This window comes from Triplophysa rosa, linkage group LG9 (assembly GCF_024868665.1).
Source record: "Triplophysa rosa linkage group LG9, Trosa_1v2, whole genome shotgun sequence".
In the NCBI taxonomy this organism is placed as follows: Eukaryota; Metazoa; Chordata; class Actinopteri; order Cypriniformes; family Nemacheilidae; genus Triplophysa; species Triplophysa rosa.
The window spans coordinates 6956111-6981784 of NC_079898.1; the positions used below are offsets into that span (position 1 = coordinate 6956111).

The 25674-nt window shown below is 38.4% G+C and overlaps 1 protein-coding gene across 2 annotated transcripts in view; it reads left to right on the plus strand.

Moving 5' to 3' along the window:
- Positions 1-291: 291 nt before the first annotated feature.
- The window catches only part of LOC130559472 (cullin-9), a 39319-nt gene continuing 13936 nt past the window's right edge, over positions 292-25674 (plus strand). The window contains exons 1-18 of one of the 2 annotated variants that reach the window (XM_057342572.1): positions 292-473; positions 2259-2921; positions 9411-9565; positions 9659-10237; positions 11926-12067; positions 12391-12581; positions 12924-13335; positions 14641-14833; positions 15032-15233; positions 15382-15572; positions 15653-15849; positions 19491-19728; positions 19816-19921; positions 20010-20237; positions 20370-20460; positions 20551-20722; positions 24201-24306; positions 25540-25635. In XM_057342572.1, the coding sequence (XP_057198555.1) occupies positions 2264-2921; positions 9411-9565; positions 9659-10237; positions 11926-12067; positions 12391-12581; positions 12924-13335; positions 14641-14833; positions 15032-15233; positions 15382-15572; positions 15653-15849; positions 19491-19728; positions 19816-19921; positions 20010-20237; positions 20370-20460; positions 20551-20722; positions 24201-24306; positions 25540-25635 (3957 nt within the window). In that variant the 5' untranslated portion in view covers positions 292-473; positions 2259-2263. The remainder of the gene's footprint in view (positions 474-2258; positions 2922-9410; positions 9566-9658; positions 10238-11925; positions 12068-12390; positions 12582-12923; positions 13336-14640; positions 14834-15031; positions 15234-15381; positions 15573-15652; positions 15850-19490; positions 19729-19815; positions 19922-20009; positions 20238-20369; positions 20461-20550; positions 20723-24200; positions 24307-25539; positions 25636-25674) is intronic. The other variant, XM_057342571.1, reaches the window with a different exon arrangement.

Sequence of the window (25674 nt, forward strand, 5' to 3'; positions counted from 1 at the left end):
ACCCAGTGACCTCCTTCCTCTATTCAATTCTTGACCGCTCCCCTGTCATGCATAAAGCGTGGGGAATGTCCTATTGGGCAATTCAACTGTGCTGAAATATTGGGATTTTAACACCTAGTCCTATTAAGCGAATCTGTGCACGACTTTCTTTGCCATTTCATCAGACTCTTCAGTCGTCATTCCCCTGTTTTGTGTACTGGGGTGGTTTGTTTCTAGAATCCGCAGCGTTCATACGTTCCTCCATGTCAGTAGGGGGCAGTAATAGGCTGCGGCCGCCAAACGTTGACGCACAGGCAAGGGAGGGGAACTCACGTACCTGTTCCACCACAGGAAGCAGCACTGGACTACACTTAACTGTACAACAGGCAGCAAATACGACTTCAGGCTGGGCAACGATACGCTACCACGGAGAAGAAAACTCCATCCACCCAGGGGGAAAGTCGAGAAGGAGGGGAGGCCCTGCAACACCGGAGGTGAGCTAAAGCGGAGTTTTGGGGCTCAGACGGTGGTCTTTACTTGTTTTTTAAACAGAGGCCGCACTGACAGCTAGATGGTCATATGCAACATATGTACGCTGCTAGTGACGCGACGCGACATAGCTAGAACGCTCCCGTTATAATGAAAGCGCAGCAGACAGCTTAATTCTACGCTTTTCGGGCTGTCACGTCAACTTGCTCGCTCGTTTGGGCGTCAACTTGCTCGACTCAGCTGTGCCTGTCGACAGCGTAGGAGCGCTTTCTGATGAGCGGGCTGGTGTTTGGTAAGCTTCTGGGAAACGTGAATCAGACTCGCGTCAGGCCCGTGTGCCTGACACACACCCTTGCTTTAGCAGCATCGCTAGCGTACTGACATTAGCCGAATCATGGGGTGATTACAGTCCGACGACAGCGCAAATTAATCGCTTTTTATCAACTTAAATTGGTTGATTCGTGAGATTGACGGTTGATGGTTTGGTTACGTCAGCGAGGAAACACGTCTCGAGAGGAAGCTTGAAGTTTGTCACAGGTCTTGACTAGGTCTTGTGTAATTTCACTTTCTTTATTCAGTTCAGTTTGCTTATTCAGTCGTTTTACTGAAAGTTCACGTTGTAGATAACCAGCTACTTATCTGACTGTAAAAAGGATACTGTTGGAGAAACAATACATTTACTGTTTCCATTCGATTATCAGTATGAACCGTCTGTTTACTATAAAACTGTTACGAAATTCTTTCAAGTAGTGTTTTTAGGCCCGTGTTGGTTCCCATACGGTGGATAACATCCATTACACTTTGTGTTATGAATATTTTCTGGAATTTATAAATAGTAAATAACAACATTGTGTGAAGTGCACAAGTTTTTTGGCCAAATTGAGCATTTAAAGTATATATAGTCGATTTTTTTAATGTCCTGTCTAATGTTTTCACTATTGAATTTGGAAAACTCTTAACTGTTACGCAATCAAAATTAATTAATTTGATAAAATTACCTGATTTAACTAAATATTTTAGTTAAATTTAGTCCTGAATTTATTTTTGTATTATCTGCTTTATTTCTTTTTTTTGCAAACCTTTTGGCAGATTTTGAAAGTGTGTGGATCCTTTTTCTATTTTTTGGATATATTTTCTGTGGATTTATGCCCCTAAAGTTACATGATATGTTGATATTTGGACTAATGTTTGGCACCATGACATATTTAAATATTCACACATTTCTTTTTTTCCATCTGAAGATGATGTGATGCTTATACACATGGGCTCTCTAGTACAAGGATAAACTGAAGCTACGCAAGCACTGCCTCCATTACTTCTATGTTGCACACAGAAATGTAAAAAGAAATACAGAACAAATAAATTGAAATATGGAAATAAATACATACAAAAGTAAAAAAAACTAATACAAAAGAATTAAGAACTACATTTAAAAGCATTGTTTGTTCCTTTATTTTCCTGCTATTATATTTTAGTTTTCTCAAGATAGTGAATAAAATCTAACTTGATCTAACTTTAATTATCAAGATATTTAGATTCTTTAGATCACCAGAAAGTTACACTGTGTCTTCACCGGACGCGGCGCGGCACGACAAAAGAAAATTAAACGGATTAGAATAATTTTACATTTTGTCCACACTGGATGCGGTGCGGTCGCGTCCGACGTAGACACGGTGTTACACACCTCCTCATTGCTAGGGTCAGTCTTTAGCATTAAGATTTCCACAGAACAATATAATTTGTATAGTTTAAACCACAACTAATGCGCTCCTTTTTCACATTCTTCTCAGCTACCATGGTAGGTGAGCGCCGTAACGGCAACCTGCTGGTTCAGCTGGGCCCAAAGCAGCAGGCCTACCCAGAGGAGCTCATCCGTCAGAGGAGGACTCACGACGGCCAGACTGAGTACCTGATTCGCTGGAACCTGCAGGCTGTGGAAGATGGCAACAGCTCGGGCGGCAGCAATGAGGCAGGCGGTGGCGGAGGCAGCAGTTCGGGTGTTGGTGGGTCTAGTGGCTCCACCTCAGGAGAAAGCAAGACGGAAAGCATCCTGATGTGGATGTCTACAGAAGACGTGTATGCCAACTGCCCCACTCTGCTAGGCAAACGCAAGGCAGACTCCCAGAGGCCCCTACTGGAGGAAGAGGAGCGGCCCAGCGGCCAGTTCCCAGCCAACGTCACATTCGAGGAGGGCGAACTGTCGGACATGAAGGATGACGTGAAGAATCTTGTGCAGCGCGCGCGGAAGCAGATGGCTAAGAACAGCGACTTCGGTATAAGCATCACGCACACCATCCACGTGCTGAGCGCCTATGCCAGCATCGGCTCATTGGTGGGAGTCTTCAAGGAAACGGGCGCTCTAGATCTGCTCATGGAACTGCTGTGCAACAAAGAACGACAGAACAGACGCAGCGCTGGCAAGATGCTGCGGGCATTGGCTTCTCATGATGCAGGTAAGTGCTTCATTACGAGATTTAATAGCCTTAGAATTATTTCAGAACTTTAGCTCTTATTTCATAGGTGGGTTCCTATTTTACATCTAAGTTCAAGGTCTCACTTCCTAGGGTATTTCCCCAGTATGTTATTATGATGAAATGAAAGCAACCATAAACCTTTCACTGAAATTGTATAATTACTGCTGCTAATATTTACTACATTAAACTGTGTTGCTTAATGCAATATTGACTTTACATAAAATATTTTCCACAATCTGTCGTGTGTGTGTCACAGGAAAGACATAGAATGGGCTTTCAGTGGACATTTACTCTTTTTTTTTTTCTCTGAGATCCAGCTTGCATTTTATCCTTTATTAATCAAACATCTTTATTGGAATTTAGCAAACTTGAACTTAAACTTGAACAAAATTAATTTCCACAATTGCTTAGCAGCTCTCCAAATGCTGTGCTGGTGAATGGAAGTGCTGATGTGAGGTTTGATGAGTACAGAAGGTGTGGCCCTCAGATTCCCTTCGGTGTCTTGCGAGATATTGGGGATTGTGAGTCATCAGTAAAGGGCTGTGGGTCATAGAAGAGACTCTGTATCAGAGCACATCTATGGCAAACTCTCTCATCTGTGTTTTACACTTTTTTTTCTTAAGTGTATATCTGCCTTCTTATGAAGGGGGTGGGCTTTCAGTCCTCGTATTATTCATTGACACGCCTCCACAGGATGTACCCATTGAGTTCTAGTTCCTCACTTTATTATGCCCAGAGCCATTGAGAGAGAGAGAGTCGCGTTGACTCCAATGGAACAGTTTTTTCACAGCAATGGCGGTTCGTAGAGTCTCAATAGTTCCCGGAAGTTACTAGTAACGCATGGAGCTGCAGCTAAACAGAGCAATTGATGTAAACTTTTAACATATTTAAAGACGCAAGTCGTTTAATTAATAAAAAAATTAAAGAAATAAAGAATTAAAAGAAAAAACTGTAACACTTTACAATAAGGTGCTATTTGTTAACAATTAGTTAATGCATTAGCTAAAATGAACAATACTTCTACGTCATTTATTAATATTAATTCATGTTAATTTCAGCATTAACTAATACATTATTAAAATCAAACGTTGTCACTGGGGATGTGCAAGACAAATCGACTAGTCGTTTAAACAGTAAGCTCCTACTAGTCGACATTGAAAACAACAGTTGATTACTTAAAAAAAAATGACACACAACGTTATAATTTAAAGGTGCGGTTCTTTGGCTGTTTTCCAAGCTTTGTTTTTGGGTGTTTAACAATGGATGTTCATGTTTCTAGTTTCAAAAGACGCTTTATATTTCACATATTTGGAGTCTATTGTTCACGACCGCTGTCCCTCTTCTCAGAATACCATCAGATTTTTTCTAGTTTCTATAAAATCCCTCCTTCCGAAATGCTCTGATTGGTAGAGCTGACCCAGTCTGTCGTGATTGGTTCCCCGCTTAGAGCGTGTTTCTGAAGATGTCCCACCCATAACATATCAAAGAGCTTACCCTTCTCAGGCTGTTGTGATTGGTCGGTGTCCCTCTCACGTGTATTCATAAGCTTTGGATTTTAGCAATAAACAGTAACAATGGCGTCAACCTCTCTTCGTCAGTTAAAAACATGCGGATCGATCGAAGTGTAATGGAGGTCTGCTAGTGCATGAGCAAATGTCAATCTTTGTTAGACATAGCGATTTTGTTCCTACTATGGCGAGGGAAATGACACCGGACCGATTGGCATCAGACTGGATATATTAATTAACACTAATAACAGAAGCATTAGTTTTGCCTTTTTATATTGGACCTAAGTTGGATAATAAAACAAGCAGATTGACTAGGAGACATTTGCAAGCAGGACTTCAAAGGACGTTTCATAGAAGTGTTTTAGAGATATGCGCACACACAATATCAGTGTATTTCACAGAACAGCTTTCACAGCCAATGTCATGGAAGCTGTTATTTGACCGTTGGTTATCTTCGAATGTGTGTAGCTGAATACTTATTACCAGCTGTAGGACTGTGATGAAAGTGAAAGTAATTAGGCGCTTAGCTCAGTTAAATGTTTACTATCTCTGATAACCAGACACTACTCCAGCTGCTCTTCCTTTTCTCTAAGGAAGGCCTCGCCCCTTTGTTGGCATATTCCTGTTGGGCGGAGGTTATTTAAAAACTCGGAATAGTGACATAATTTACCTGGGAAGTAAAGGGCTGTAGTCTGATTCCAGCCATTCTCTGTAGTACTTGAAAAGCGAATTCTGTTAAAGACAATATCTCGCTTGGCATAACAATTAATTAATAATAAATAAAAATATTTTATATTTAAAATGCATGAAAGATGTATTGACGTTATTTGATGGCAAAATGAGCTGTAGCCTAAATGCGGTGAATGCATCTTGAGCACACAATAAAACTGAGATGATCATATAGAGTATGTTCTATAAATTAGCTAATATGGGCCATATGCTTTGTTAGCGGCTTTTTCATTCTCTCAGCGTGAGATCAAATGCGTTCTGTAGCTTGTTCTGTACTTTTTGTCCATTACTTTCTCTTCGCTTTTTTGTTTACACACATTGCTTTGCTTTATAAATAATAAAAACATGATATAATGTAGGCTATCTTGTTTGTTGATATACTATAGGCCTACCCTAATTATTACTTGTAGGCTTCTTAAATTGCGACATAATTAAAAAAGCAAAGTTTTTTCATTCAACATCATTTAAATAAACAAATAATGAAACATTCGTTTTTAAGCTTTTAATTAATTGTTGTTAAATATTTTCATGATTTCACTGTGGTAGACACACTTTTACAAAAAATTAATTTAAAAGTTCAATTAAATTTTAGTCATCAAATTAGAGTCCGAAAAAACAGTCTTAAAAGAGAAAATAAAATGGATTTTGTATAGGCTACATATTTTAAGCCAGGCACAGACCTGCCAAAGAAAACAAATGCTCATCGCATCACTTCTTGCAGCCGCTAAAACGATCCAGTCAGGGTTGGCGCATCAGCAAATGCAGAAATATTAATGATCATTACGTAAGGAAAGTGTTCTAGCTACATTAAATATTGGATGTGAACAGTTTAATTAATAGCCTACATTCTTTAGTCTTTAAAATGTATTACATAGGCCCTACACAAAGTTTTTGGACCGCCTTTTGGCCATTCTTAGTTTTAGACTAGTCGATTACACGGTTACAAAACTTTGTTTAAACCAGGGGTCAGCAACAGGCCGAAACTGGCCCGCCAGCAATAATATCTGGCCCACGCCAGCAGAGCATGTGAGCGGAGCGAGAGCGTAGCGTGGAGCGTTAATATTTCTTGCAGAGCGCCTTTCTGAAAATTCCACTCCGCTAGCCCAATCTCAGAGTCACTCACTCAGCCCTCTTGGTGATTTACTTTTCATGCGTGTCAACTACAAACGCCTAGTCCATTTGCGGAGGTGCGTGGGCGACAAGAGGTTTGACAGGCTCATTTCAGTTAAAAAAACATTATAACATTTATATTTATTTCTCTTAAGAAGACATTGTGTCACTTACCCAATGTAACAGTTGCTTTTCTGAAATAAAACCTGAATAAACCTCAATGACAAATGTGATCTACGGAGGACGCATGCAGCCTTCGAAGACGCAGCTACTTTGTCCAATTTTCTAAAAGTACATTCTAAAATGCTGTATCGATTGAGGTTTGACGTTTTAAGACCGCATTTCCCCTTGTTTTGGTCTATTTTTCTTTAGAGCCTGTTTCTTTTATTAACCCCAGTAATAATAAAGGTGTTCATAGTGCATTTCATCTTTTGTGCGTTTATTTTAAATGTTGCACTTTGGCAGCTATATGTTCACGGAAATAAAGTAACGAAAATCAAATTTACTTTATCAGTTATTATACAGTTACTCTTTAGGCACTAAAAATATTGGCTGTAATGTCACAGAATATCGGACTGAAACATAACTGCTATTTTTCAGCCTACTATTAATATTTCGCTCAATGACTGCGCTTTGCTCAGTCGCTCAGCCTAACGGACCAAGCAAACGCTCCGCTCACATTACGCTCACGCTCACCGGTAAACCAAATCCCGCTCTGATATAAAACGTGTCTAGTAAGCCTAATTGTTTTCAGTTTATAATAAACTTCTTGAATAAATGTCTCAGTTTAAGTCAGGGTCGTAACATTTTCTCTCACCATCTAGCTAGCTTAAATGTTAACATCACACGACACGATGTAATAGCGTACCCCCCAGCGCTATTACGTCAAATACGTTACGTTACGTTAAATAGGCTACGTTAAATAATTATGACTATTATGTAATTATATATAATATGTCATTATATAATAACTATATATTTAAAAGTAGGCTGTGCTAGTTGCATTTTTCATCAATGAATTTCTTAAATTATCCTTTGACTACGTTCTGGCCCGCCATCTAGCAGTGAATTTGTTTTTTTGGTCTGATGCCAAACTTACTTGCCGACCCCTGGTTAAAAATTAGTTGTAGCGCACATCCCTAGTTGTCACTGTTAACATTAGTTGATGCACCATTCATTAACTTGAATAACTGTATTGACATGAACTAACATTAACAGGGATTAATAAATACTAAAAAACTAAATTGTTCATTGTTAGCTAATGCGTTTCAGTGTTTCCCCTAGGTTTACAGCTTTGGGGGGGGGCTGCGGTCTCTATATTTTTTTGCGGCGGAGGTCTGGACAATACTTCTTTTAATAAATAATGTTAAATCAATCAATCTAATGTTTTATCAGGCCATTTACTTTATATTCTGATAGCCACAGTCTGTATTAAACATAGAAGGTCTGGAAACTGAGAAAATGTGTTTTAGGCTCTGGTGCTGAAGCGAAGTCCCAGTGGTCTATTTTAATATTTAAAAAAACTACTGACAACAAAATGTAACAACTGAAATAAATGTATCATGAGCAGGAGTACTTACAAAGTTACTAACAGCCTTTCCATGCCATTCATACTAGAACTGATTCTAAATATTCTTTCCAATTAAAACATGATTCACAATGAAATGCTCTTAACATGCCGATTATTTATGCTATTAATATCATAAATGCTGTATGTAGATACAAGACGTTATGTTTTATAATCTGTCACAAACCTATATAGCAAACAGTAAACTGACTGACAGCTAAAAATACTTTATTACTGCTGCATTTTCGTTTACTTTAGTGTTACAGAAAAAGTGTCCATTTATTTACCTGCTCTTGGTGTCTGCAGGTCTTTATATGCGACGTGTCTTTGGCGGGAGAAGCAGCGCTCACGGAGCGGAAAGGGGTCAAATGAAGGGCGTTTGGCGCTAAATAAAGATACTAGAGGATATAGCGGCAAAATATAATCAACATAAATGTCACTGAGTGCGCGTGATGTGTACATCTCTGTTATGTACATGCGCTGCTCAATTTAAACCATTGTCTTGCTGTCCGGATGGAACGAAGGATAAGCTGGGTGAAAACCAGTCACCCTGGGAGCGTTTAAAAACACATTTTTATCTGCTTTTCAGGTGGTTGACGTGACATATTTTCCCACACCCGCTCTCTGTCCGCTGGTGAAAGTGTGCTTACCTCTGTATGTGCGCACACGTGTCTGTGTGTGTGTGCACGCACTTCGGGTTGGAACTCGATACCGAGAGCAGAGGAGAATTGTAAAGGCACGACCACGTAGAAACAGAAATGACATGCCGCCGTGTAAATAAGATAAATACCATAATGCTATTTAGTTTGTTTAATACGAGAACAAGGTATAGATATATTATAGCATCAGATAAAGGTAACATCTCACTCCTAGTCCTGCTCGACCTTAGTGCTGCGTTCGATACTGTAGACCATAAAATACTTCTAGATCGCTTACTGAAGTAATGATACACTGCTTCACGGCAGAACGGAAGATGCGTGACGTCATGTGAAAAGGGCGTATAGGGAGATCACAGGCATGTGCGGAGTGTTAAAGTTGTAATGACATTTAATACATTCAGAAAGTGTTTCACGAAAGGGATTTTGTTGCTTTTTTGCCTATTTCTGTCATATCTGTAATGTTTACATGATGTAAAATAATGTGAAATCTGCTTTAATTTAGTAATTGTCATTAGACTACTTTCAGACTACTTTCTCCTCATCTTGTGTACGAATGTACAGGAGTGTTAGGAGTCTGATTCATGTTTTAATAGCACCTCTGCTTTTAGTAGTAGTATTTTAGCTATCATTTTAGTTGAGCAGTGTTTCCCACAGGATTTTGTGAGACTATGGCGCAAAGTGATGTTACGTGATAATTTGCATATTCGTGACATCATCACATCGTACTTGCGTTTACTCTCGGAACAGTTACATACGGTACTGTATTTTATTACAACTGAAAGCCCAACAAATCCATTGTTGTTTACGGTACATATTTGTTGTTTTCATATGTTTCTTTGACCAAAAGAATACTATTTGAAGTTGATGAAAATGTTTTTTGTTGTTGTTTTTACAGGCAGTCGTGCCTACGTGCTCCTGTCTCTCAGTCAGCAGGATGGCATTGAACTGCACATGGACTTTGACAACCGCTACACACTGCTGGAGCTTTTCGCAGAGACCACCTCCTCTGAGGAGCACGGGATCTCCTTTGAAGGCATCCATCTACCCCAGGTACTCCTCCTCTATTCCTCGCCAGCCTGTGTTATCTTCTGGTAGTATCTTTTTATTGTTTGTATCTATTTTATTATGTTGTATCTTTTAAAGATTCCAGGCAAGCTGCTTTTCTCCCTGGTAAAACGATACTTATGCGTCACTTCGCTGATGGACAAGCTTAACACTGCAGGGGTGGTGTCCGCCTCTGAGCGACAGGATGTCGGCCCCTCCTCCTCCACGGCCACCTACCAATCAGAACACGCGCGTATGCAGAGGGAGTTTGAGTTCACCATGGCCATGGCCAACCTCATCTCTGAGCTGGTGCGCGTCATGGGCTGGGACCGCAACCGCCAGCCGCCGCTCGTCTTGAGGGCAGCCAGAAGTGCACAGAACATAAGCAACGAAATCCTGAAACACCTGATTCGCTCCATCTTTCAGCCACGCTTCTCCAGTTCGCCTTCCATCATGGTCGCGTCAGCAATTGCCACGGTCACGCCACCAAAGAAGAAGAAAACGGCAAACGGTTTCAAGACGCGCTTGGAATTCACTTCACGTTCGGCTTACGTGGAGTATGTGCAGGACAACCTGAAGAGCGGGATGACGGTTCGTATGCTGGAGGATTATGAGGAGGTCAGCTCCGGGGACGAAGGAGAATTTCGCTACAGTAATGATGGTTCACCACCAGTGCAGGTCAGTGCTGTATTTATTAGATTCATGTTCTCGTGATCATCTTCTGTTTTGTTTTCATTCATTCAAGGTCCCACTTTCTTTGGCTTTCTGTACTTGCAGTAGTTTACTGTATTTGGACACTTAAGATACACTTAAAAATGCATGGCACCACACGACATTTTTTAAGACTATGGCCAATTCATAGATGAAAAACACTAAAATCACTTCATTTAAATGTTTAATCTGCATTTATGTGTACACCACATTCTTAATATTTGAATAACTGCAATATATATTATTATTTATTTGTATTTAAAATTAGCATGGTGAAAGTGCTTATATGATCCTTTAATATAAGGTTTCATGACGTAGCTGTTCAAATATTTTAGACACACTGTAAAAAAAAGGTCAGTCAACTTAAAATAATAAGGCAACCTTTCACAAGCACTTTTTTTAGATAACTTGACAAACTGAGACTAAAGTTCACCCAACTCAAAAAAATATGTTTAAGTCATTAGTTGTCACAACATAGTCAAGTTTACCTAATGAATAACAGAACAAAATATGTTTTGTTTACTGAACATCGATAGAGAATATAGATTGCCAATTTAAAAATAAACTCATTTATTTGTCTTTTACTACAACTGTACATGTTTCTGCCCCAGACACACCCAAACTTTGATCAAAGAACTGTTTGAACAGTTTGTGTTGTGTGCATTTATACCGGTTGTGCTGTTGTGTCATGCACTTACACCTCAACATTGAACACACAAACCTCAACCATGGTAACAATCAAAAACCATCATTCATTAAAAAACTCTAACCATAACAGATAACTAACAGTAACGATGATATTAAAGCATAAATTAAGCCTGCAAGCACATTTTTTAAAGAAAAACAAATAAGAAACACAGACAACTCTTGCATTATTGTTTGTTCAGAATACACTGTTTTATAAGTTGGGCAAACTTTCTGATGCATTTTGGTAAAAAATTTGAGAATCTACGTCCAGTCAACAAAATAATCTTTGTAAGAAACATGTTTAGGCTAATTTTGTTTAGTATATTCAAAATTCTATGTTCAAGTTAATTCTTTGTAGGGAGAACATTTTGAAAGTTTAATTTTTTACAGTGCAGTACATCAATACATGACAGTATGTGATGAATACACAATGAGCAAGCTCTATTTTAGGAAAGTAACTTGGGCTTTGACATTTCTGTTTCATATCATTCGATGTCAGTAATTACTGATACATTAGCCTTTATTAAGACCAGTAGAAAATGAATGAGAAAATGAATTTTACCACTGTATTATTCACATTAGAGCTACAAGTTGCGACAGAGAACTTTGTTCTGTACTTGCGTAAATGTGAATATGTGTCGTGCTGCATGGACACTGTATCATGATGATAAATGATCTCTCTGTAAAAGCACAATCCAACTTGCTGCTTGCAAACATAGATGATAGTGCTTATAATGCTTGCGCTGTCTAAAAAGATGAAAGGTTGTTTTTGATTCAGTGACTGTGCATAGGTTGTTTATGCGAAAAACTTCATGTCTGCACATGTTAACTTGCGAGCGGTATAGCTAACATTTTCTGATAAAGGTCTATTGTTTTATAGCCCAGCCCTATATACAATATTTCAGTAAAATTGGCAGTGTTCTTAGTGTGGAGTTGCAAGCATACAGTCTTGTGTTTGGGCTCTTCAGGTGTACTGGAACTCTTTATCCAGAACATACTGGGTGCACTGGCACATGATTGAGATCCTGGGAAACGGCAGTGGCGCTCAGACTGAGAAAGAGAGTCAGGAAAAGGCCTCGTCCCTCACAGAGACTCTCAAACTCACTAATGGTAAGAAAGATGTCAGTTCTAGGGTTGTCCAAATTTATATGACCAAAATTCATTTTAATATTTCATTGTTTTTTGTTTATTTATTATTCTCAAAATCATTGTTACTTACTTACTTCAATGATTTTAATTAGTTGGTAATCAGTTTCTTTAGTGTAAAAAGTGTATCACTATAAATTAAAGAAGTAAATTTAAAAATGTCATTTTTACATTACAGTAATGACATTGAATGAAACTATATTGATTGTGATCAATTAAAATATGATTTTGAGGTTTTGGGTATTCATCTCCTGTGTTTGGACTCTCCTCTCTTCTGAATGTTGTAGTGAGTCAGACGCTCTTCTTGAAGCCCCCTGGAGGGCTTTACTCGCTGCCATACCTGATGGCGGGCTCCCCGGACAACGTGGGCACCCTGAGCCGAGCCGAGTGGTGGGAGGTGCTTTTCTTTTTCAGGAAGCTGGAACCCAAGCAGCAGCAAGAAGTGTACGGCATCCTGCGACAGAGCCTCGATGAGCCGGTAACAGCATCCTTCTCCTCCGCTCTACAAAGAAAAGCCTCAGAGTCGACTAAATGTGCCCATTTTCTGAAGTGTTGGTTTGGGGCAGATTAATCGGCCACTATTTAACCATTTTAAGATTATTGGCATCGACAGATAACTGTTGGCTTGGGTGTTTTAGCAGAAATGTTTTCTTCCCCTTGTGTCACTTTCTGAAATCCATCATCTCCCTTGCAAGTGTATATTGTGTCAGTTGGTGTAAAATGATTGTTAAATTTAAATTCAGCAAATATCTCTTCAAATGACATAGGCGGTGTTTGTGAGTAAATCTGTTTTTGTTTTCGCACCCCTTGTATCTTTCAGATGGTGGAGCTGGATGAATCTACTCTCATCCAGCTGTCTCTCTCGAGCGAGGTGGCGCAGAAGATCCATCACTACCTGAAGCAGAACTTGCAGGCCTCCTGTCTGGGCGACCTGCTCTGCTCGCACACTTTCATCAAGCACTACCTGATCCGTGGAGGCGTCGGCCTGGAGGATGACGACATGCTGATGGACAGCTCGCTCGGAGGACAAGGAGCTTCATCATCGTCATCGCTGTCGTCGGCCACCACTTCATCCTCCTCCTCGGCTTCTTCTTGCACTATGGGATCTGTGTCTAAGAAAGCTAAGAAGGAGACCCCAGCAGACGTGGCCGGCTGCGGCAGTGAGACAGATAGCGAACTTCCAAGTGAAGATGACACCAAGTACCCGGATGACTTGGAGGAGAAGATGAAAGGCAAGGCTTTTTTGTCCCTTTCTCTGAACCCACCGAGTCATGGTGATGTTAGCCGTGCTGAATCTGTCCAACAGGAAATTTCACAAGCGCTTCCTGTGCGAGCTCAGAAACTGCATTCACTTTTTTTTGTATTAGAATATTTTACTTTAAACACTTCTTAATCTTTTTTTATTGTGTAGTCTATTTTTTCTTAATGTATACTTGGTAGTAGTGTAGTCAGGCTGACTTCTATTTAACCACAAGACGTGCACTCACTGGCAGCAGTTTGATTATGAACCTTAAAATGGAAGCAAAGGGAACTAAAAACTTACTTTTGCTGCCATGCAAGCACTGGTGTTTTCTTTAGGAAATCTAAATATATTGAAAGTATTTGGATGATTTAGATGTGGTTCTCAAACTGTTGTGTGCATACCACTAGTGGTACTTGAAGAGACCCCTGGTGGTACGTGACACGTCAGAAAATTAAAAACTCGTTACATTTCGTGTTTTAAATACAGTGTTTAATACATGATCGATAAATACAGAATACGTCTCAGCCTATGTGCAATTTTAATATAGTTGTATGAATTATTGTTTATTAACCATTGGTCGATTTGACTTGCTTTTGCGTCTCTCTCTCTCTTCCGATGAGCTACGTGTAAATGAAGCTTCTTATGTATTTCTGCACTTGAACCACTATTCAAAGCTGTTGTTAAGCGCTAATTCAACACGCGTTCAACAAGGTTAAATCAATGAAGCGTGCGTTGTGATTTAGTTTTGACACGCCGCTTTGACAAGATCCGCTGCAGTAAAGTGTGAGTCTCTGTTTGTTATATACAGCTGTTCTATTGACATTTAAGTATATGTATATTATATTGTTTATCTTCAGTGTTAAATATTATTTCCACAAAGTTAATAAATCCCCCTTAATAGTCATTTACAGAGCCCTGTTAACAGTGCACTACAGAAAAGTGTTTCGTCCACTATTACTGCTGACTTATTTGAAAAATCTGAAAAAAAAAACATGTTCTTTAGTTTAGAAACAGCTGGTAAATAAAAAAGTGTTTGTATTATTAATAATACATTAGAATTGGAGATTAAAGATTCACAGCTCTACTACTGTTTATTCTTATGATTTTCTATGGCGGTCATTTGGTGGTGCTTGGAACAACTCATTTTTATTAAAGGTAGTACTTGATCTGAAAAGTTTGAGAACCGCTGATTTAGATGATAGATCCATGTTAATACTGAGAGAAGTACCAGAGGTACAGCAGCGTTTGGGATGATGGTTGTGTGATTGTCTTGTGTTGTTTTGGATTGTTTCAGTGTTCAGCAGTCCAAAGGTTCAGGGTAAAAAGAGTTCTCTGGAGAAGATCGGGGAGGCGGTGGACATCATGAGGAAGAGCAGCTCAGACTCAGGACTGCAGCTGGCCGGCATGAAAGTCATCAGCAAGATTTTGGAGGAGGAGGGACCTCAGGAGAGAAGCACCCTCAGATCCGACTCGGCACAGAGCGTCCGGTAAGACCCCAGATCTAGAAAAGCCAGGATATTGTTAAATATAACTCTGAGAAAATGATATACACCTAGAGTAGCATGACGGCGAGTATATAATGGGGGCATTTTCATTTTAAATAATCGTTTGAATCAATTATTCATGGGAGACACAACACTTTAAGTGAGTGTTAATGAGTGCTTAGATTTCTTTCTCACGTGCAGTGATAAAGTGTTAAAGATGCTGGTGGACATGATCGGCAGTCAGCCGAAGCAGAACGCCATCACTGCGCTGCTGCTGACCCGCAGTCTAATGCTGAAATATGAATGGAGGGTCTCCTTCGCCACAGAGGGGGGTGTTAAAGCCATCCTGTCCTGTATGCAGGAGTATCCCGACTGTACACAGGTGCAGCAGATCGCACTGGCGGTGAGCAGCATGTCTTGTTCATTCTTTCATTTAAAATCACAAGCGCAGAATGAATTTAGAAATTGATTCCTAATAAAACCACAGTGCATGCAGTCTGCTGTAAAGATGGGATTTGAAAACTGAACAAAGGGGTTTTGCCCTCTCGCAGACTCTGAAGGTCATAACAGGTGCCAGTAAGCATGACCCTGGCAGCGGGGGTGCGTGTCTCCCGCTGTCTGAGTCCGGCACTCAGATGATGCTGGAGATCTTCGCAAGCATCGGCTCGGCCACGCCAGAGGGCTCCAAAGGTCTCCTGGGTGCCATCCCCTCTGGCATCGACCTCATGCTCAGCACAACAGGGTGAGGTGTTTGACGTGTGTTTGTCCTTCGTACTGCACATGCTGACCGTCAGCTTATTTTAATGTCATGATTTTAAGCAGGTGCGGCTTGTCCGTGAGGAACGGGCTGCTGGTCATCATCATGCTGATCTCTAGCCACAAGACCCTGGCGGAGCAGCTGGTCGCCTACAACGTCAGTGGCACGCTGAAGAAGTGCCTTTCTGCTCAGAATCAAAACGGCACGCTGGCCATCATCGCTCTCAACCACATCTCCTTGGTCCACAAACTGGAGAAAAAAGGTGCCGCTGTCCATCTTAATTCCAGTTTCTTTTTTTATTGTAACACACATCATAGTGTCTCTTTTAAATATTAAATTCGGACTTATTCTGGTTTGTGAAACAGTTGGTAGGGCTGTTCACAGATTTATTGGGATTAATCGCATCTAGAATAAAAGTTTGTTTACATGTTTGCGCACTGTGCATTTATAAATATTTATATGCAATTTAAATTATATGTAGATATATACTAGGGATGTGCTCTACGGCTAATTTGACAGTCGTTTAAACGAAAGTTTTGTAACCGTGTAGTCGACCAGTCTAAAACTAAGAATGTAGGCTATTAATCAAATTGTTCATATCCAATATTTAATGTAGCTAGAACACTTTCCTTACGTTATGATCATTAATATTTCTGCATTTGCTGATGCGCCAACCCTGACTGGATCGATTTAGCAGCTGCAAGAAGTGACGCTTTGGCTGGTCTGTGCCTGGGCTTAAAATATGTAGCATTGTAAATATTACACTGAAATCATAAAACTTAAAGTATTTAACAACAATTAATTAAAAGCTTAAAAATGAACGTTTCATTATTTGTTTATTTAAATGATGTTGAATGAAAAAAACTTTGCTTTTTTAATTATGTCGCAATTTAAGAAGCCTACAAGTAATAATTAGGGTAGGCCTATAGTATATCAACAAACAAGATAGCCTACATTATATCATGTTTTTATTATTTATAAAGCAAAGCAATGTGTGTAAACAAAAAAGCGAAGAGAAAGCAATGGACAAAAAGTACAGAACAAGCTACAGAACGCATTTGATCTCACGCTGAGAGAATGAAAAAGCCGCTAACAAAGCATATGGCCCATATTAGCTAATTTATAGAACATACATAGGCTCGACACTCGAGACATTCTCATCTCAGTTTTATTGTGTGCTCAAGATGCATTCACCGCATTTAGGCTACAGCTCATTCTGCCATCAAATAACGTCAATCCATCTTTCATGCATTTTAAATATTAAAATATTGAAATTTATTATCAAGTAATTGTTAACAAAAATGTATGTAGCTTTAGATCATTATCTACTTTTTTGTTTTATGCCTGCATTCCGTCCGCGTTTTCCGCATCGCGTCAATAAGAACCCAGTACAGTATGGTTACGCATGGCTATCAGTGAAATTATTATTATGCCACTTTGATATGACATAGTTTGCTTAAAACCTACCCGTTTTCCTCCTTTAAAACACCCCCACAACTCGTCTTTCAAGTGGTCATTTCTGAGCGTGCTGCAATTGGCACAAAGAAAACACATGTTAGATCTGACCTTAAATTAAAACATTTCGTTCCTGATACACTTTTAAAGACTATTTATAATTATTTTTTCATACATATTGTTTTGGTATGTAATTTAAAAGGTTTTTAAATGAAACATTAAAATGAAAGTCATTCAAATTATAACATTGTGTAATTTTTTTGTGTAATCGACTGTTGTTTTCAATGTGGACTAGTAGGAGCTTACCATTTAAATGACTGGTCGATTAGTCTCGCACATCCCTAATATATACATGCGAATATTTCCTAAATATATACATGTTTGTGTTTACAAATACAAAATAAATGTGCACAGTACACAGACATATTATAAAAGCACAAACGTTTTTCTGAATGCGATTAATTACTACAAATCGTTGAACAGTGCTACACCAAAGATAATATTAACTACTGACAATTAAGTTATATAAAACATTACTTTCATTCAACCAAACAGAAATATTTTTTTAATCAAATAAAGCTTTTTTTTATCATTTTCAACTAACTTTTCAGCTCACAATAGCCAACTGAATGAACCAGTCTTACTAAATGAGCAAAGCTCATTCACATCTTGCATTCTCTGTGGTTCACTTGAAATGATTCAAGGATCTCTTATATTCGCTAGTGACTGAAAAGTTCAATAGTTTAAATGAATCGGTTCAAATGAGTCATTCGTGTGCGAGTCGTTCTGAACACAATGTGCGTTCATACTGGCGAACTTGCTGTGTACAGGATACGCTGATTCAATGATCCAACTGCACAGCTAAAGACATTGCAATGATGTACGTCATGTTAATTTAAGACATTTCAATAAATTAAACGTGCTTGGATGCAAAACAAACAATCGTGAAAACACGGCTCTCGTTTTGTTCTGCAACTCTTTTTAGCGCCTCAGTGTGCTGATAGCGAAACAGCGCCTCCACTGTGGCGTAATGTCGCAACTGCAGTTACAAATGACAGTCTGATAAATGCACGCAGCATTTCTTGTGAAGACTCGCAACATCATTTTGGCGAAAGTCTGAGGCCGCCTCCAATTTCTCTATGCAGGAAAAACCCTGTATATAAATGAACATTCAAGGGAGAGGAATTTGTGACTCAAATTCAAGGAAGTTGGATGTTTGTCACATGGGTGTTTTCCCGTGTGGTTGCTTACTCCAAACCACATTTACAGATTTTATACCTTTTATAGATGTAAAACCCTGGGCTGCCTGGTACCCTGATTCTTGTTCCAAATCGGCTCAGAAGTCTTGTCTCGAAAGAGCAAACCAGTGACACCAGTAGACTGAGCGTTCCGTTCACTATAGACCACAGTTTGAAAAGTTCTTTAAAAACTTTGTATTAAGGAATATGATGTGTTTATTTTGCCACAAACCACCAAATTTTCCCCTAAAACTACCACTAATAAAATGTACAGTAATATGAGTAATATGGAAAGTAATATCAACATATCAGTGAAGCACAGTCATTTTATTTATTTGATATTATTCGTGTTATTTTGCCATGGTAAAAGCATGGAAGTAGTAAAACCTTTCAAAGCTACAGCAAACAATACATAAATGTTAAATAACTGTTAAAAATATGAACTTTCATTTTGTAAAAATATTTTGAAAACATAACAAAGCTGGTTAAGGAGATATTTTACAAAAATACACGACAGTACAGAAAATGTAAAGGAACCGTTCACCCAAAAATGAAAATTCTGTCATCGTTTACTCTCCCTCAAGTTGTTTCAAAACTGTTTCAAATTCTTTGTTCTGTTGAACACAAAGATATTTTGAAAAATGTGGGAAACTAAACTGTTCTGGGGCACTATTGCCTACCATAGTAGATTTTCTTTACTATGGAAATCTATAGTGCCCCAGAACTGCTTGGTTAGAAACATTCTTCCACATAATTTTCTAGTGTTTTGTAGAATAACTAAATTTACACAGGTTTGTAACAACAAATCATGGCAGAAGTTTTCATTTATGGGTTCCTTTGGGACACACCCGCTTACGTCTCCATTTTAGTGCATAGGCGAAGTAATTTACCATACCAAACCATAACAATGCAATCATATAATAAAAGAATATAACGACAATAAATGAGCCATACTTGGTCACACTGTGTTTGAAGCACATAGGATGCTTTACTTTGTTTTGAAAATAAAATATAACATGAATTTTGAGAAATAATAATAGTGATCCTCATCTAATCACAATAATAATGTAATGAGTGTCTCAGAGGTACACAGTCATGTCTATGCTCTGGTGATTAGCCACGTGGTAATTAGATGCTGAATTACGTCTTAGATTGGAAACACGAGGGTTTGGATGATAATTGTAACGCGCTGCTCTGTTTGTGTCTGTAGAGTCTAAAGATGAGCATGACCTTAATGACACAGAGCTGAAGATGCTGGTGGTGAGTCTGAAGGAGATGCCAGTCACTAAAGAGGTCATACTGACCCTGGAACAGCTGCTGTGTGACGACACCTCGCAGCTGGAGGAAGAGAGAAACGAGGTGACCCGCAGCAGAGACACTTATCAGGATCTCATCCGTCTCATGGACCAGCACAGAGTGGATCGGGCTGTACAGCTCTCCATCCTCAGGTCAGATCGCAACATTTTCCTTTTTCAAATCGTCCTGTTAACAATTTGTGGATTGAAAAACATGGCAACTGACTTTGTTTTGAACAGGATTCTGAGCAAGTTTCTAGATAACTACAAGGAGGACCTGCTGCCGTGGCACGAGAGCATCGAGCCGTGTCTGTCCTCTATGATGGCCTTCATCAGCGACAGAGAGGTGCGTTCATCACCGTAAAGCATTACAGTGTCATCATGTGATGTCATACGGACTTCTTTTCTTTTCGTGCCCCTGTCACCCCTCTCAGGTCGTACAGCAGTTCATCCGCTTCCTGTACCGAATGGCGTCTCTGAACAAAGACTACGCTGTCGTGATGTGCCGTCTTGGCACCAAAGAGGCTCTCCTCAAAGCCCTGGACAAACACAGCACCAACCTGCTCATGGTCACAGAGCTGCGAGATCTCATCAACGACTGTGAGAAATACGCAAGTCTCTACAAGAAAATGACCACCAGTGTGCTGGCCGGATGCATACAGGTACAAACCAGCATGTTCTGGTCAGATGACAAAACATGATGATATACCTGTGCATGAAACTTGAGATAGTTATTGTCCAATAACAATTACAGACTGATGTATTCATGTCACGTTCGTTATCTGTTTCATCAGATGGTTCTGGGTCAGATTGAAGAGCACCGCCGCAGCCATCAGCCGATCAACATTCCCTTCTTTGATGTGTTTCTGCGTAACCTGTGCCAGGGTCAGTGTCTGAATGACTGGTCATTATGTAGATGTGTTTGTAATATTAAAGGATCCCTTGAATTAAGTCAAATATTTTGTTGTTCTTCAGGCTCCAGCGTGGAACTGAAAGAGGACAAATGTTGGGAGAAGGTGGAGGTCTCCTCCAATCATCATCGAGCTAACAAGCTGACAGACAAAAACCCCAAAACCTACTGGGAATCCAACGGCTGCACTGGCTCCCATTTTATCAACATTTACATGCACAAGGGTGTGGTCATCAGGTATGCTCCTGCTGCCAAGCTGAGCCTTTGACATTTAAATCTATACATGCTAGTGTCCAATAGTGGACTCGTGCTTTTTCAAACTGCGTTTAGATAGACGTTTACATGGCAAAATGTAAATGCTAAATTAAGATGATACCTTGCAGATATACCATTCATGGATTCATGGCATGTGAGTATGGAGGACTAAACTGCAAAAATTATAAATAAATAAATGTATAAATAAATATATAAACGAATAAATGTAATAATATGAAAATAAATAAAGGAATGAATGGTTTGATAAAACAAAATCATTCGTTTTAGCTATTATTGATCTTAGCTTTAACTTTTTTGCATTTTTTAAATTGATTTATTATTTTTTGTGTCCATTTTTAAATTATTTTAAATTATTATTTTATTTTTAGATTATTTTATTTATCATTTCCTTTTATTTTTACATTTATTTATTTATACGTTTATTTATTTTTATATTTATTTATTATCGCATGTATTTATTTCCACTTGTATTTATTTATTCTTACTTTTCTGTGTCTTGTATGATAATTAGATGGGTTGGTCTTGCGTACTATTGGTTCAGCGTAGATTGAAGCGTTTGATCGATTACTCTTGACTTGTTTTGGACTGGCGTCACGTCACTCACTGATCGTTTGCTTCGTGTATAACGTTAAGTAACTATGGCGGGCGCACAATTAGCTAGAGAGTTACGGCATTTTGCCAATGAAGTCGATAACCATGCATCAAATGACTGTGTGTCATTCAGATTAGATGCACTTATTGATGATTTATTACAGATTGACGGAGAGATAAATGACAAAGTTCTTCAAAATCTGTGCGAGTCAGAGGGTGCTAAGGTGGTGACCAAGTTCCGGTTACAGGTCCTCCGCCAAAGAGGTGCATGAACGACCTCAGCAGATTCGTCGATTCTGAAAGCACAAGACGACTTAATATTAAGATGTCTAATAAACACAGACTTTCTTGTTACATGATTTTGACATTCTTGTTAAGATTGCAAATTATTGGTATGATCGCCCGTAACGGCTGAAGCGAGGTGAAAAAATAAAAAAGCGATTTGACACGGGATTCGTACCCATGCAATAAAGCGAGGCAGCGTGTCACTACGGTAACAATCACACTAAGCTATTTCGCAAGGTTAGTTGCTGCGGATCTTTGCAATAATATCAAGATGTCACAAAACAATATGCAGCTGGATGAATCAAGGGAATATGCCCGTGTTAACTTGTGACCTCTGTGTTATTTATCTCTTATGAAATGTAGTAAAGTTTACGAGTACCGTTTAGTAACCACGTCTTTTTAGAAGGAATGGTTTCCATTTGATGGCCCCTGTAGTGAAAGAACGATGCTCATTACTACCGTGTTAACTTGTGACTTAAGTTCACTATGTCTCAATTCATTTACATTATGTTACATCATGTTACATTAAATCTTTACGCTTTTTCTAACCGAAAGGCTGCTTATAACTATCACTTTGACAAAGCGTTAGCTTGCGACTTCGGTTTACAAGCTCATCTGTGTAGTTAAACCTTATTACATTTTGTGCTTTATGATTTTCACCAGTTGAACTGTAACGCCACCATAGCATCCTCTGACTCGCACAGACTTTGAATGTGCTGCAAAGAGGCTAACAACCGAGGGAGAACTTTGTCATTTATCTCGCCGTCAATCTGTAATAAATCATCAATAAGTGCACCTAATCTGAATGACACACAGTCATTTGATGCATGGTTATCGACTTCATTGGCTAAATGCTGTAACTCTCTAGCTAATTGTGCGCCCGCCATAGTTACTTAACGTTATACACGAAGCAAACGATCAGTGAGTGACGTGACGTTAGTCCAAAACAAGTCAAGAGTAATCGATCAAATGCTTCAATCTACGCTGAACCAATAGTAGGCAAGACCAACCCATCTAATTATCATACAAGACACAGAAAAGTAAGAATAAATACAAGAATAAATAAATAAAAGTGGAAATAAATACATGCGATAATAAATAAATATAAAAATAAATAAACGTATAAATAAATAAATGTAAAAATAAAAGGAAATGATAAATAAAATAATCTAAAAATAAAAAATAATAATAATTAAAAATAATTTAAAATGGACACAAAAAATAATAAATCAATTTAAAAAATGAAAAGAAAAGTTAAAGCTAAGATCAATAATAGCTAAAACGAATTATTTTGTTTTATCAAACCATTCATTCCTTTATTTATTTTCATATTATTACATTTATTCGTTTATATATTTATTTATTTGTACATTTATTTATTTATAATTTTTGCAGGTTTAGTCCTCCATATGTGAGCTGCATTAAACAGTCTCTTAGATTTACATTTAAGAATTTGACATGAAAATGATGTTATGTTAGTCATAAAGTAATTAAAAGATTTAAAACGATTTATAACCGAGAGGTGCCCTATTTGCCCTGCACAACCTCAGTTAACTAGACTTTACAAAACTATGGACCAATCTCATTATTATGAAACTATTTAAGCCATAATAAGACGTTTCATCTCATTATATGAATACAATTTTAATGTGCATTTCAAACTCCTAGATCTGTCATATGCTTTACTGATGGAATTGCAATAGAATACTAATATATTTTTAACACTTTACACCGTTGCATTTGTTAAAATTAGTTAAGCATTAGATTACATGTCTGCATTTGTTCATCTTTATTTTCAGTATTTACTAATATTTTTTAAAACATTGAACATGCACCGAACTAACATGAACAATTGTATTTGGCATTAACTAACAATAAACAAGATTAATAAATGCTGACTGTATTGTTCATTGTTGGTTTCATGTTAATGCAGGGGTTCACACATTTTAGATCCGAGACGTATAATCTCTCAAGATCCTCCAGAAATACAGGCAAAACACACACATTTGTTCCTTTTTAGTAGTTTTCTTATTATGAATCAATAAATTTAATTTTAATATACATAATGGTAGGGCTGTATGATTATGTCAAAAACTGTAGTCTCCTTGATATTGTTATGTTGATTATTAATGTTGGATTTTACATTTAAGTATGTTTGAAACTTCCTACACGCTATAAATGCACCACTTGTGGCTCCCACTGTCAAAACAAGCATTGTAAACGTGTAAACCAATGAACAAGTGTCATTGTTGGTCATTGGAGAAAAAAACATTTACTAATGCTAACAAACATATGATTTTAAATAGTACGGGGGCCCCGAAAACAACTCAAGCCCAGCGGCCCCCATCCTCCTAAGTCCGGCCCTGCCAATAGCGGTGACCAACATGTTGAGTTAGTTTGAAATCCATGGCTGTTGGATACACCATCGAGTGCCAAATTGCCAAATGATGCGTTACTGGGACGTTGCATGTATCTTACAAAAATTCTAGTATGTCTCTGATGGAACGCTGCTTCATTTGTGTCATCTCTAAAATCGTTTGTTTCTTGTTTTGTTCCTTGACAGACAGCTGACGGTGTTGGTGGCCAGTGAAGACTCCAGTTATATGCCAGCTCGTATTGTCGTTCTGGGAGGAGATGATCCCACAAACATTAATACTGAACTCAACACAGTGAGTTAACTCTTCACTTTTATCTCAAAGAAGAAACCGAGATGATGTGAAAGTGATCAGTGTTTCCCACTGCATTCTGTGACACTATAGACAGTTTAAAGCAACAACAAACGTTACTGCGCATGCACGCTTTTGTGGTCCAAACTTCCGGTACATATCCACAAAAAATAGAGTCCCTACAGATTATTTCTGAAAACAAGCAAAAGAAATAACAAGTCAATTACATTAGTGAGCGAGTTAAAACAATGTCTTGCCAGTATTATTTTGGGTTACCAGTAGAAGAACCGTTGCTTGGCTAAACTGAAATGTGACAAAGTTATGCAACCCATTCAACAAACTGTTTATTTGTCCCCCTGTGATCAATGATTTTATCCCTTAAACCACCAAAATTACATATTCAAACATTTTTCCTTTGAAAATAATTTTTCCTGCCTAAAAATAGCTTGAATGTAACTACGCCTCAGCTTCATTAAAGGGACAGTTCACCCAAAAAGTAAAAATTCTGTCATCATTTACTCACCCTCAGATCGTTCCAAACCTGTATAAATGTCTTTGTTCTGCTAAACACAAAGGAAGATATTTGGAAGAATGTCAGTGTTCTGTTAAACACAAAGGAAGATATTTAGAAGAATGTCAGTAACCAAACAGATCTCATCCCCCATTGACTGCTATAGTATTTATTTTCCCTACTATGGCAGTTAATCAGTTTGGTTACTGACATTTTTCCAAATATCTTTATCTATTTTCATCAGAACAAAGACATGAATGAAGATTTGGAACAACTCGAGGGCGAGTAAATGATGACCGAATTGAGATACATGAGGATGCAGATTAGCCCCGCCTCCACTCAATCGCACTCGCAAAATTCAACAACAAATGTTTATGTAATACATTTATTATACAATTAAATATTAATAAATGAATATTCGTATACATAAATAAAATATAATATAATACAGATTAACAAACACATTAAGTTAATTTAGGGCCAGGCGTGTGCATCCCATGAAACCATCTATAGGGAGGTTGGGGTGCTATGCCCTAAATACCTCTTAATGATGTCAGTGCTACTGTTGGCACTTCACATCCTGCATTTTAATACAATCAAATAGCCAATTAAGTCGTTCTCATTTACATATTTTCTGATTTTTTGCTTGTTACCCAGATGAAGGCTAAATCTAGTGACTATGTTGCTAATTTGGCTGGTTTAGGAAACACTTTTTTTTTGAACAGGTGAATGTGCCACCTTCTGCCAGCCATGTGGTTCTGCTGGAGAACATGACCCGCTTCTGGCCCATCATTCAGATCCGCATCAAAAGATGTCAACAGGTCAGACGTCTTCAATGAGAAGATCAGTCTGTGTTAATC